The sequence below is a fragment of the Saccopteryx leptura genome, chromosome 6 (genome assembly GCF_036850995.1).
Source record: "Saccopteryx leptura isolate mSacLep1 chromosome 6, mSacLep1_pri_phased_curated, whole genome shotgun sequence".
NCBI lineage: Eukaryota > Metazoa > Chordata > Mammalia > Chiroptera > Emballonuridae > Saccopteryx > Saccopteryx leptura.
In genome coordinates this window covers 79,946,975-79,961,377 of record NC_089508.1, presented here as the reverse complement: position 1 = coordinate 79,961,377, position 14,403 = coordinate 79,946,975, and the positions used below count along the sequence as shown (strand labels likewise).

At 42.7% G+C, this 14,403-nt stretch overlaps 1 protein-coding gene across 2 annotated transcripts in view; it reads left to right on the top strand.

The window, feature by feature from the left end:
• RAD51 (RAD51 recombinase) overlaps window positions 1-14,403 on the top strand; it is a 51,147-nt gene that overhangs the window by 17,073 nt on the left and 19,671 nt on the right. For both annotated transcript variants that reach the window (XM_066343107.1, XM_066343106.1), the window contains exons 4-5: window positions 4,265-4,382; window positions 6,262-6,353. In XM_066343107.1, the coding sequence (XP_066199204.1) occupies window positions 4,265-4,382; window positions 6,262-6,353 (210 nt within the window). The remainder of the gene's footprint in view (window positions 1-4,264; window positions 4,383-6,261; window positions 6,354-14,403) is intronic.

Sequence of the window (14,403 nt, the reverse complement as noted above, 5' to 3'; positions counted from 1 at the left end):
TTTCCAGCTTCAGAAAAATACAAAAAAAAAAAAGTAAAGATGGCCCGCGGGCGCTGGGGATGGCTTCTCCGCCTCTGCCCCAGGCGCTGGAGTAGCTCTGGTCGCAACAGAGCAACGCCTTGGAGGGGCAGAGCATCGCCCCCTGGTGGGCAGAGCATCGCCTCCTGGTGGGCGTGCCTGGTGGATCATGGTCGGGCGCATGCGGAGTCTGTCTGACTGTCTCTTCCCGTTTCTGGCTTCAGAAAAATACAGAAAAAAACAAAAAAAAACTAACATTCTATTTATAGTTATATTATTAGTCAAATATTGAGACAGAATAAAACTTTCAGAAATATGAGAATTCAAAATATTTTTTTCTCATCCACTTTTTCTTTTTTTTTTTTCTTTCATTTTTCTGAAGCTGGAAACAGGGAGAGACAGTCAGACAGACTCCCGCATGCGCCCGACCGGGATCCACCCAGCACGCCCACCAGGGGCGACGCTCTGCCCACCAGGGGGCGATGCTCTGCCCATCCTGGGCGTCGCCATGTTGCGACCAGAGCCACTCTAGCGCCTGAGGCAGAGGCCAAGGAGCCATCCCCAGCACCCAGGCCATCTTTGCTCCAATGGAGCCTTGGCTGCGGGAGGGGAAGAGAGAGATAGAGAGGAAAGCGCGGCGGAGGGGTGGAGAAGCAAATGGGCGCTTCTCCTGTGTGCCCTGGCCGGGAATCGAACCCGGGTCCTCCGCACGCTAGGCCGACGCTCTACCGCTGAGCCAACCAGCCAGGGCTTCATCCACTTTTTCTTAGGAAGTCAATTTGAGAGTATACTTTATCAGAATGAAGGTGGAAAAACGTAGGATCTAGGTTAGAGGGCTCCAACTCAAGTACTCAGTGAAGGAAGGCCCAGGACTGTAGCTAACCTAGAGTTCAGTTTGGACGAGGAAAGATCTTTAGAGTGAGAAAGAAGGATTCAGCAGAATGCATAGTAAGATTGAGAGGTTGGAAAATTTCAGAAATATTAAGTCAGGGAAGACTAGAGAAAGACGTGGCTCCGATATAAAAACAAGGTTAAATGATCAGGATTTTAAAACTAGAGGGGAGGGTACAAAAGAGAATTTATTTGAATTTGACAGTCAACACCTTTGAGAGACATAGTGTTAACATTGGAACCTTAGTGAAATAATTGTATTTCTGTCATACCGTTCGGTTCTGCAATGAATTACCACATTTCCCCATGTATAAGACATACCCCTTTTAAAATTTTGGGGTCTAAAATCTGGGTGCATCTTATACAGTGGTTGTAGTTTTTTTTAACTTGCATTTCCTGCTTTGTTGTGCAGATGAGGAGTAGTATGAATTTTATGATGAATAAAACTTGAGTTCAATAACTTTATATAATATATTTTTCCCCCAAATTTTGGGCCCCAAAATTAAGGTGTGTCTTATACATGAGAGCATCACGTACATGGGGGAATATGGTGTGTTTACAAAGCTATATAATATAAACATTGGGATGAATTTTTTTTCTTTATTATTCAGTGAGAGGAGGGAAAGCAGAGAAATAAACTCCTGCATTCACCCCCACCGGGATCCACCTGACAAACCCACTAGAGCCGTGAAGGCAAACCTTTTTATAAAAACCGCCCACTTTTGCAGTGCTGGTCAACCTGGTCCCTCCCGCCCACTAGTGGGTGTTCTAGCTTTCATGGTGGGCCAAGCGGAGCAACCAAACGGTCCTAGGGGGTGGTGCTTTGCCCATCTGGGGTGTTGTTCTGTTGCTGGCAAGCAAGCTCTTAGCACCTGAGGCAAGACCATGGAGCCATCCTCAATGCCCTGGGCCAACTCTCTCCAGTTGAGCCATGGCTGCAGGAGGGAGAGAGAGAGAAGCAAGAGGGGTGGAGAAGCAGAGGGTCGATTCTCCTGTGTGCCCTGACTGGGAATTGAACCCGGGACATCCACATGCCAGACCAATGCTGTACCACTGAGCCAACCAGCCAGGGCAAGATTTTTTTAAAAAGGTGTTTACAGCCATACATTTCCCTTTACGTACTGCTTTTTGCTGTATCCTATAAGTTTTGGTATTTGTGTTTTTATTTTTATCTGAAAGCTTTTTTTTGTTTCCATTATAAGTTCTTTGACTAATTTGTTATTTAATAGTATAGTGTTTACTTCCCACATATTTCTGTAAATGCATTTATTTTTAAATTTTGGAATCAACTAACTGAAAGACTGACTGATCATTGAAGATTTATCAGTAACTACAAAATAGGATATAAATCTCTCAGAAAAAGTAAAAGTTAAAAGGAAAGGGACAGCCTGACCAGATGGTAGCACAGTAGATAGAGTGTTGGCCTGGAACACAGCAGACCCAGGTTTGAAACCCAAAGTCTCCAGTTTGAGTGTGGGCTCACTAGCTTGAGCATGGGATCATAGACATGACTCCATGGTCTTTGGCTTGAGCCCAAGGTCACTGACTTGAGCAAGGCGTCACTGGCTGGACTGGAGCCCCCTGGTCAAGGCACATATAAAAAACAATCAATGAACAGCTAAGGTGCCGCAATGAAGAATTGATGCTTCTCATCTCTCTCCCTTCCTCTCTGTCCCTATCTGTCCGTCTCTGTCTCTCTCATTAAAAAATAAAAAAGGGGGGGGATAAAGCTGACAGAGATGAAGAAGTAGACATGGAGGGAGAAGAGATCAAAGGACAAATGTCCTCATTTAACAAAGTAGAAAATTAAGAGATAGTCTGTGGTTGATGGAACAGGAATTGAAGGTTTAGATATGTTTTGGATAGACAAACCTGTGGAAGTGCAGTGGATAAAGCATCATCCTGGAGTGCTGAGGTCGTCTGTTTGAAACCCTGGGCTTGCCCAGTCAATAAGAAGCAGCTTGCCCTGGCTGGTTGGCTCAGTGGTAGAGCGTCGGCCTGGCGTGCAGAAGTCCCGGGTTCGATTCCCGGCCAGGGCACACAGGAGAAGCGCCCATCTGCTTCTCCACCCCTCCCCCTCTCCTTCCTCTCTGTCTCTCTCTTCCCCTCCCGCAGCCGAGGCTCCATTGGAGCAAAGATGGTCCGGGCGCTAGAGTGGCTCTGGTCACAACAGAGCAATGCCCTGGAGGGGCAGGGCATCGCCCCCTGGTGGGCAGAGCGTCGCCCCCTGGTGGGCGTGCTGGGTGGATCCCGGTGGGAGTCTGTCTGACTGTCTCTCCCCGTTTCTAGCTTCAGAAAAATACAAAAAAAAAAAAATATATATATATATATGTTTTGAACTTTGTATTATATTGTTATATTTGTTATAAATCAGATGAAGTATGTATGTGTGGATTTATATATATATATATTTTTTTTTTTTTTTTTGACAGAGAAAGAGAGAGAGGGACAGATAGGGACAGGCAGGAAGGGAGAGAGATGAGAAGCATCAATTCTTTGTTGCTGCTCCTTAGTTGTTCATTGATTGCTTTCTCGTATGTGCCTTGACGGGGGGCGGGGGGGCTACAGCAGAGCGAGTGACCCCTTGCTCAAGCCAATGACCTTGGGCTCAACCCAGTGACCTTTGGGCTCAACCCAGTGACCATGGGGTTATGTATATGAGCTCAAGCTCAAGCCATAGGCTGGTTAGCCCGTGCTCAAGCCAGTGACCTCAGGATTTTGAACCTGGGTCCTCTGCGTCCTAGTCCAATGCTGTATATCCACTGTGCCATCACCTGGTCAGGATATATATATATTTTTTAAGTGCATGAATGTATTACTTGTTTTGGCAATTTAAACATTAATCTTCATGGAATCTCTAAATTAGCTTATCATTTAGTTGCCAGAGAGATAAATAAAAGAACTAGAACTACTAGTATTTTGATGACTTTTTTTTTTTTTGCGAGAGGGAGAGGGACAAACAGGAAAGGAGAGATGAGAAGCATCAACTCTTGATTGCGGCACCTTAGTTGTACATTGATTGTTTTCTCGTATGTGCCTTGACTGGGGGGGGGGGAGGGGCTCCACTGAGCCAGTGACCTTTGGCTTCAAGCGAGCGACCATGGGGTCATGTCTGTGATGTGCTCTCACACTTAAGCTGGTGAGCCTGCGCTCAAGGTACCGACCTCAGGGTTTTGAACCTAGGTACTCAGTGTCCCAGGCAGATGCTCTATTCACTGTGCCACTGCCTGGCAGGCTAGATGACTTAAAGAGAAATTATACTAGAAATTTGTTAGATGTTGTCTTTTCCTGCTTTAAGCTTGGTTCTTTTTTGGTAAGCTTATTTTGTGGATTTGACGTTTCTTGTTTTTCCCAGACTGAGGCAGCTAAATTAGTTCCGATGGGTTTTACCACTGCTACTGAGTTCCACCAAAGGCGATCAGAGATCATACAGATCACAACTGGCTCCAAAGAGCTTGATAAACTACTTCAAGGTATAGTAATCCCTTATCCTATGTTGTGAACTGCAGTTAGCAAAGCATCCAGGTTATAGAATAAAGCTAAAGTATTAAATTTATGTGTTAGATATGATCAGTGGTGGGATTCAGCCAGTTCACACCAGTTCAGCAGAACCAATACCTAATATAAATATTTTGTTGAGTTTGGCGAACTGGTTGTTAAAATGGCACTTGTAATCAGGGTTCTCTCTAAAGTGGGTGCCTGGGCAGCTGCCTAATGTAGAAATCACAAATTTACGTTTCTTACTCTTTTTGTGTGTGTGTGTGACAGAGACAGAGAGAGGTACAGGAAGGGAGAGAGATGAGAAGCATCAATTCTTTGTTGTGGCACCTGAGTTGTTCATTGATTGCTTTCTCATATGTGCCTTGACCGGGGGGTGGGGTGCTACAGCAGACCAAGTGACCCCTTGCTCAAGCCAGCGACCTTGGACTCAAGCTGGTGAGCCTTGCTCAAACCAGATGAGCCCACGCTGAAGCTGATGACCTTGGAGTTTCGAACCTGGGTCCTCCACGTACCAGTCTGATGCTCAGTTCACTGCACCATGGCCTGGTCAGGCTCTTACTCTTTTTTTTTTTTTTTCATTTTTCTGAAGCTGGAAACAGGGAGAGACCGTCAGACAGACTCCCGCATGCGCCCGACCGGGATCCACCCGGCACGCCCACCATGGGGCGACGCTCTGCCCACCAGGGGGCGATGCTCTGCACATCCTGGGCGTCGCCATGTTGCGACCAGAGCCACTCTAGCGCCTGAGGCAGAGGCCAAGGAGCCATCCCCAGCGCCTGGGCCATCTTTGCTCCAATGGAGCCTTGGCTGCAGGAGGGGAAGAGAGAGACGGAGAGGAAAGCGCGGCGGAGGGGTGGAGAAGCAAATGGGCGCTTCTCCTGTGTGCCCTGGCCAGGAATCGAACCCGGGTCCTCTGCACGCTAGGCCGACGCTCTACCGCTGAGCCAACCGGCCAGGGCCACTCTTTTTTTTTTAACGCTCATCGGCTCAATAGCTTATTCTAAGCGGTCCTAGTAATGTTATTCCGTCCATAAGTGAAAAAAATTGTAAATGAGGACGCCAACCAAAAAGCAATATGGAAATATCTTAAATAACAGTTTTATTGTTTTTTTTTTCAGGTATTATTTAATATGTTTTAATGTTTTTTATTAATATTTTAAAACTTTTATAATCCAGTTTTGTGTACCTCTTTTATTGTTTTTATTTAAATATTAAATGCATGAAATAATAAACTACCTTTCAGTATAATGTTTTCTTATACTTTAAACAGTCATTAGTGCAGGGAACTGGTTAAATTATTTGAATCCCACCACTGGATATGATTAAGGGATAAGAGAAGTGTTCACATTGATGAAGTAAGACTGCTGCAGGGTGGGTTCTGACTTATAAAACATTGATGTCTGCCAATTAAATAATTTAGTCTCAACTTAATACTGCATTCAGAAAGTAAGCTCCCTCTGTCTAAAGAAATAATTTAACCCTCTACTCTAACACAAGCTTAAAAATCTGATGACTGATTAAAATACTTTATGTTTGAATATTACATTGTAGTATATACTAATCTTCAGGACTTTATGGAAAGCTGTAGTTTTGAAAAGTATTACTGTCCTAGGTGGGATTTGATTCTTACTGCTTCCCCAAATGTTTAATCATTCAAGTTTTCTTTTTTTAGGGTACAAAATAACATGAGTTCAGGAATCACACTTAAATTTGAATACAATTACAGCCCTTCCTCCTGTACCTCTATACTCTCCTGTCAATATCTTTCTGATGAGCTCTAAGAACATTTCTATGATTATTTTTTCTAAACATTTCTACTGTGCTAAGAGATGTTTCTTACTGCTCTTTTAGGAGGAATTGAAACTGGATCCATCACAGAGATGTTTGGAGAATTCCGAACTGGAAAGACCCAAATCTGTCATACATTGGCTGTAACATGCCAGGTGAGCTGTTGGGCCTCTAACTAGTCAAATCAGCAAGAATGAGTTGATTTCTACTGTTTTCAAGCATCTTTAGGAAAGGACATAAAAGGCACTTTCTATGTCCTTAAGAATCCTATGTTCTTGTTAAAAGAGATCCATACTACAAATGCAAAATTCTTCTACATCAGTGATTTTCAACCTTTGTTTCTCATGCACTCATAAACTAATTACTAAAGAAAAAGGGGCCCTGACCTCTTCTTTAGTAACTAATTTATTTGTGCCATGAGATGAAAATGGTTGTATTCAGTCAGGGGCACTGACCTTAGTAATTAGTTTGTGCCATGAAAAAAAAAGGTTGAAAATCACTGTCATAGAAACTTTTAAATCATTGATTTTTCTTTTTTTTTTTCCTAAGGTGAGAAGAGGGGGAGATAGGCAGGCTCCCACATGTACTGTGACTGGATCCACCTGGCAACCCCATCTCGGGCCAATGCTCGAATACCAAGCTAGTTTTAGCACATGAGGTTGTTGTGCTCCACCAGAGCTATCTTCAGTGCCCAGGCCACGCTGGAACTAATTGAGCCACTGGCAGTGGAAGAAGTAGAAGGAGATAAGTGTGTGGGAGGAGATGGTCTCTTTTCCTGTGTGCCCTGACTGGGAATTGAACCTGGGTTGTCTACATGCTGGGCCAGTGCTCTATCCACTGGGCCACTGGCCAGGGCCCATTGATTTTAAATACTTTTTTTTTTTTTTAATATTTTATTTATTGATTTTTTAAAGATTTTATTTATTCATTATAGAGAGGGAAGAGAGAGAGAGAGAGAGAAGAGGGGAGGAGCAGGAAGCATCAACTCCCATATGTGCCTTGACCAGGCAAACCCAGGGTTTTGAACCAGCAACCTCAGCGTTTCCAGGTTGACGCTTTATCCACTGTGCCACCACAGGTCAGGCTGTTGATTTTTTGGAGAGAGAGGAGTGAGAGAGAGAGACAGAGAGAGAGAGAAGGGGGAGGAGCAGGAAGCTTCGACTCCCATATGTGCCTTGACCGGGCAAGCCCAAGGTTTCGAACCGGCGACCTCAGTGTTCCAGATCGACGCTTTATCCCACTGCGCCACCACAGGTCAGGCCTGATTTTAAATACTTTTTTACCATCCACAAGGCCTCCCCTGGCTTTACTTTTCTTCATTACTAGTCTAGGTTTTATGATTCATTATTAAAGTTATTCCTTTAAAAGTACCCTGATGTCCCATATACCTGAAAAGATGCCAGTCTCCATGAACCCTGTCTCCTCAATGCCTGTTCCCAAGTAGCTGATCATAATGGAGAAACATCATACCATAAAGCTGATTGGCCTGACCAGGTGGTTGCATAGTGAATAGAGCGTCGGCCTGGGATGCTGAGGACCTAGATTTGAAACCCCAAGATCGCTGGTTTCAGTGTAGGATCATAGACATGAGCCTTAGTTTGCTGGCTAGAGCAAGGGGTCACTGGTTCAGCTGTAGCCCCCTGGTCAAGGCACATATAAGAAAGCAATCAATGAGCAACTAAGGTGTTGCAACTATGAGTTGATGCTTCTCATCTCCCTCTCTCAAAAAAAAAAAAAATTTTTTTTTTTAAATTAAAAAAAAAAAAGCTAGTTGGCTTTGCTTTAAATTTAAGATGACAAACTTTAGGTTAACATTCAATGATACTGCTTGGCAGATCAACTGAGTTTCTCCATTTGGACATACTTTATTCCACTCTGTAAGGTGACTTTATCATTTGTTCTTTAACCTTCATACTCTTTTTTTTTTTAATTTTTTTATTTATTTACTTTTTTAGATTTTATTTATTCATTTTTATTAGAGAGGGGAGAGAGAGAGATAGAGAGAGAACAGGGGGAGGAGCAAGAAGCATCAACTCCCATATGTGCCTTGACCAGGCAAGCCCAGGGTTTTGAACCGGCGACCTCAGCATTCCAGGTCGATGCTTTATCCACTGTGCCACCACAGGTCAGGCCTAACCTTCATACTCTTTAACACTCACTCTCAGCCAATGACCTAACTCGCTCTTCCTGTAAAATTTATAAATTCACCTACATTTTTATCCACCTTTTCTTATCTTGGGTTATAATGGGGAAAGCTCTTTTCCTCTCAAAAGCCCATCCTACCAGTGTGATCTAGTTACTCTGTCCTGCCACCCTCTCAAGGACTTTACTCCTGTTTCCTGCTCTGCCTCTGTATAAGATTATCCTCACTAGCATACGAACACACCTAGTATCTCCATTTGGAGAAAACTTCCCTGGATCCCTTCAGTTTGTCCTTCCTTTACTTATTATGCTCCCATTCACAGACACATTTGAAAACAGACAAGGTGACACCCTGGCCGGTTGGCTCCAGTGGTAAAGCATCAGCCAGCATGTGGAAGTCCTCAGTTTGATTCCTGGTCAGGGCACACAGGAGAAGCAACCACCTGCTTCTCCAATCCTCCCCTTCCCCTTCTCTCTCTCTTCTCCTCTCCTCTCTTCTCTCTCTCTTTTGCAGCCACGGCTCAAATAGTTTGAGCAGTAGGCCCCAGTTGGTCACTGAGGACTGGCTCTGTGGCCTGGCCTCGGATGCTAAAATAGCTCGGTTGCCAAGCGACCAAGCAGTAGGTCCAGATAGGCAGAGCATCGCCTGGTAGGGGGCTTGCCGAGTGGTTCCAGGTTGGGGCTCATGCCAGAGTCTGTCTCTGCCTCCCCTTCTCTCAATTTAATAAATAAATAAATAAAACAGACAAGGTGAGTTAAGTAATTGCCTAAGATCAAACCAGTTTTCAAAGCTGATGTTCTTAAAAGATTCATAAGAGTAGAAACTGACTGGCTTGGTTTCTGCTGTATTGCTAGTGCCTGAATCAGTGCTTGGCACTTAGTAAGTATTGTACTTGACTGAATGGAGATGATGGAATATCCAAGGCATACTTGATATAATAAATGGTGTAGAGGCCCTGGCCGGTTGGCTCAGTGGTAGAGCGTCGGCCTAGCGTGCGGAGGACCCGGGTTCGATTCCCGGCCAGGGCACACAGGAGAAGCGCCCATTTGCTTCTCCACCCCTCCGCCGCGCTTTCCTCTGTCTCTCTCTTCCCCTCCCGCAGCCAAGGCTCCATTGGAGCAAGGATGGCCCGGGCGCTGGGGATGGCTCTGTGGCCTCTGCCTCAGGCGCTAGAGTGGCTCTGGTCGCAATATGGCGACCCCCAGGATGGGCAGAGCATCGCCCCCTGGTGGGCAGAGCATCGCCCCTGGTGGGCGTGCCGGGTGGATCCCGGTCCGGCGCATGCGGGAGTCTGTCTGACTGTCTCTCCCTGTTTCCAGATTCAGAAAAATGAAAAAACAACAACAACAACAAAAAATAAATGGTGTAGAAAGTAGCATAATTGTTTAAGGAAGCTGGAAGGATTACTTCAGCCTAGAGCCCTGGTCAGCAAACTGCGGCTTGTGGGCCACATGTGGCTTTTTGGCCCCTTGAGTGTGGTTCTTCCACAAAATACCATGTGCGGCCGCTACCTCGATAAGGAATGTACCTACCTACCTATATAGTTTAAGTTAAAAAATTTGGCTCTCAAAAGAAATTTCAACCGTTATGCTGTTAATATTTGACTTTGTTGACTAATGAGTTTACTGACCATTGGCCTAAAGTAATCATGGAATACTTTATAGAGAAAAAGAGATTGGACCAGACTCCTAAAGAATGCTAAATTTGAACAGTTAAAGAAATTTAAAAACTTTTAACTGTAAGGAGTAGAATGAATGGAAGTGCAGTGAGCAGAGAAGTATAATGTATTGAGGAGAAGACAATAAATAAACCTGTTTACCTAGTTCAGAGATTTTATTTTGAAAAGTTTTGGGAGATGAACCTTAAAAGGATGCATCACAACCATATTTTAGCCCTGACTGGGTGGCTCAGTTGGTTAGAGCAGTGGTCCTTAACCTTTTTTGGGCCACGGACCAGTTTAATGTCAGAAAGTATTTTCAGGGACCGGCCTTTAGGGTGGGACGGATAAAGGTATCACATGACCGAGACTAACATCAAAAGTGAGTCTTAGATGCTAACAGAGGGAATCTGGTCATTTTTTAAAAATAAAACATCATTCAGACTTAAATATAAATAAAACGGAAATAATGTAAGTTATTTATTCTTTCTCTGCGGACCGGTACCAAATGGCCCATGGATTGGTACCGGTCCGGGGGTTGGGGACCACTGGGTTAGAGCATTGTCCCAATACACCAAGGTTGCAGGTTCAATCCCTAGTCAGGGCACATACAAGAATCAACCAGTGAATGCTTAAATAAGTGGAACAACAAATCAATGTTTTTCTTTATATATCTCTAGTTCTTGTTTCTTTCTCTAAAAATTATTAAAATAAAATAAAAAAAAAACTATTTTAGAATGTCTTGGTTTGTAGTGTAGGAAGCTTACACTTGATTCTGTTAAGAATAGGGATTTAGTGTTTTCAGCTAAAGTGTAACAGCAAAATTTTCAAAAATATTCTGATAGCAACCTATTGAATGAATTGAAAGGGAAGGCAAGAGCTGAAGCTATTTGATTGATGTATGATTATTAAAAGTATTAGCTGATCAGGACTAAACTAAAAAAGTTACACTGAAGGGATATAGGTAGAAGATACAAAAGGCAGCACTTAATGGTTAATAATAAAAAATACTTCTCAGCTGAACAGTGTGTTAATTTGTTAAACTGGTGTTTGGGAGAGAAGGTCTTTAATGAAAAGATGAGTTCAAGTTTAGAGATGGTGGGATTGATGAGATACAACCAAATAAAAGTTTCCATCAGTATTTAGAGATGTAGAACTAAGTCCTTTATAGAGAAGTAACATTGGAATCTGAAAATGAAAGAGAGAGACAGAAGGATATAGAAGAGAAGGTGAGCAGACATTTTTCTGTTTTGCAACTTCAAGCAGTGTTTTAGGGAAACCTTTCTTCCTCTTTGAATGGGGTCCTAACATTCCCTAGCTTTTAAGGGTATGCTGCTATGAGTGGCTGGACCACAGAGTACCCTGGAACTTGGTCCATCCTCATGGTCCAACTTTCTATCTTTTGAGGCTTTATTACAGTTTTAGGTATTTGAAGAAAATGGCATTATTTTAATTTAGCTATACTCACTTCTCTCAGAGGTACAGTTTATCGATGGAGTTCAAGAATAGCTGAAGTGAAATCTGCTTCCTTATATGTAATGTCTTTCCATTCTAGTATGAAGTCTTATCCGCTCAACAAAATAATACTAGTTCTTGAAACCTACTTATAAATTTAGACATCAAATATAAATTTTCTTTTATATTTTTTCCCTTATAAAATAAGTTGCGAACTATCCTTCATAATTCTGTATTTTAAATAGCACTTTATAAAAAAATGTTTATTACATTGATGTAATGCTATGCTATACTTAACGATGGTATATGTTGTAAAAAAAAGGGATTTTGTGAGGACCCTATTTCTTGTATAGGGTTCACATTTGATATACTATATATACAGAGGCTAATATAATAAGGCTGATTTTTCTCAAGTCATCCAAGAAAATGTCTTCTTTTCTCATATAACAGGTATGTCTTTTATCAGTCATCATTTTTGTGTTGAAGTAGTGAATGCTACTGCTTGCTTGCTTGCTTGCTTTTTCTTTCTTTCTCCCTTTCTTTCTGCCTCCCCTCCCCTCCCCTCCCCTCCCCTCCTTTCCCATTTATTTATTTATTTGTTTGTTTGTTTGTTTGTTTGTTTATTTAAAGTGAGAGGAGGGAGATAGACAGACTCCTGCATGCAACCCGCCCACAATCCACCCAGCATCCATCTGATGTATCCTCAGTGCCCGGGGCCCAAGCTCAAACTAGTTGAGCCACTGGCTGTGAGAGGAGAAGAGAGAAAAGGGGTAGAGGGTGAGGAAGAGACGCAGATAGTCACTTCTCGTGTGTGTCCTGACCAGGGATCTAAACCGGGACATCCATACGCTGGGCCAACACTCTATACACTGAGCAAACCTGCCAGCGCTGTTAATGCCATTTCTTAAGAAGAAAACATTCTGATTCTTTATGAATAAAAGCTGTTTAACAGCAAGAAATCCAGCTTAATGGTCTCCTGTATGTCACTATATATTTTATGACACAGTCAACTTATAAAGTAGACCTAAGCCATTGTTGGCTCTCCTCAGAAGTAATTCTGTAGAGGAGTTAGGGAGATAGGAGAACTTTTAGGATAATAAGGGACAATCATTGAGAAGAAGAATGGTAAGTAGCTATGGAAGCTATAGTTTATTGCCTGAGCACCTTTAAAAAATTGTTAGCTAAAGGGAAATAGTGCTGTTTAAATTATCACCTTTTCTTCGGTCATTTGATGTGATATATGACCAGTTCTAATAGAAATGTTTTCCCCATGTTGTTCTGACAGGATTCATTTGGAATAAATATTTAGAATACAGAACACAATACTTGTATTTACCAGGGCAACTTGGTATGTCACACTGATGCTCTTAAGTTGTACAAACAGTCCTGTCCGGGGAATGTTTATTAAGTAGTCAGATAATGCATGTCAACAATAAACTGAAGCAAAATTCTCAAACATATATTTTCTGTAAATATATTGCTCACAAAAATTAGAGAATATTTCAAAATGAATATGAAGCTATAAACTATCTCCTAACTTTTGTGAGTAGTATATAACAAAACATTCACAGGTGGCTGAATATCAGAAAAACTGATAATTCATTAATAGTAGAAAAGATTACATTTCACCAGCCTAATAGCTAGAAGAGGTATAGAGAGACGTTAGATTACTACTTAAATCTAGATATTATCTCCTCTTACTGTTCAAATTTTCTCAACTTAATGAAGTGAAGCCCCATTACGTTATATCTGTTGTTGTTTTTTTTAATTTAAAAAAAATTTTTTTTGGCCTGACCAGGTGGTGGTGCAGTGGATAGAGCATCAGACTGGGATGCAGAGGACCCAGGTTCAAGACCCCAAGGTCGCCAGCTTGGACCCAAGTTCTCTGGCTTGAGCAAGGGGTTACTCTATCTGCTGAAGGCCCATGGTCAAGGCACATATGAGAAAGCAATCAATGAACAACTAAGATTTCACAACAAACAACTGATGATTGATGCTTCTCATCTCTCTCCGTTCCTGTCTGTCTGTCCCTATCTATCCCTCTCTCTGACCCTCTCTCTGTCTCTGTAAAATAAAAATAATTTTTTAAAGACTTTATTCATTTTAGAGAGGAGAGAGAGAGAAGGGAGGAGCAGGAAGCATCAACACCCATGTGTGCCTTGACCAGGCAAGCCCAGGGTTTTGAACCGGCGACCTCAGCATTCCAGGTCGACGCTTTATCCACTGCGCCTCCACAGGTCAGGCCCTATATCTCCGTCTTAATAGTGAAGTTATAAAAAGTTGAAAGGCACAGGTATGTTACAAAAATATGAGCAGCTCAAGCGTTTCCAGCCTCCCCGTTTCCAGCTTCGGAAAAATACACACACACAAAAAAAAGTACGAGTGGAGGCTGACCAGGTGGTGATGCACTGGATAGAGCATCCCCAAGGTTGCTGGCTTGAGCACGGGCTCACTAGCTTGAGCACAGGGTCACTGAAATGAGTGTAGAATCAGAGACATGACCCCATGGTCACTAGCTTGAGCCCAAAGGTCGCTGGCTCTGCTGGAGCCACCTGGTCAAGGCACGTATGAGAAAGCAATCAATGAACCACTAAAGGGTCACAACTATGAGTTGATGCTCTCATCTCTCCCTCTCTGTCCCTGTCTGTCTCTTCACTCTCAAAAAAAAAAAAAAAAAAGTCAAGTCAGCATAATTTAAAAAAATTTTGAAGACAATTTAACAGGAGTATTCTTTGTTAAAAATTGATTGATTATTGATTGGAGAAAGAGAAATGGCGATTTGCTGTTTCACTTACTTATACATTCATTGATTGATTCTCCTTTTTATTTTTAGTTGTTTTGGGTTTTTTTTTAAGACTATTCATTTTGCCTGATCAGGCGGTGGCGCAGTGCATAGTGTCGTACTGAAACACGGAGGACTCAGGCTCAAGGCCCCGAGGTCACCAGCTTG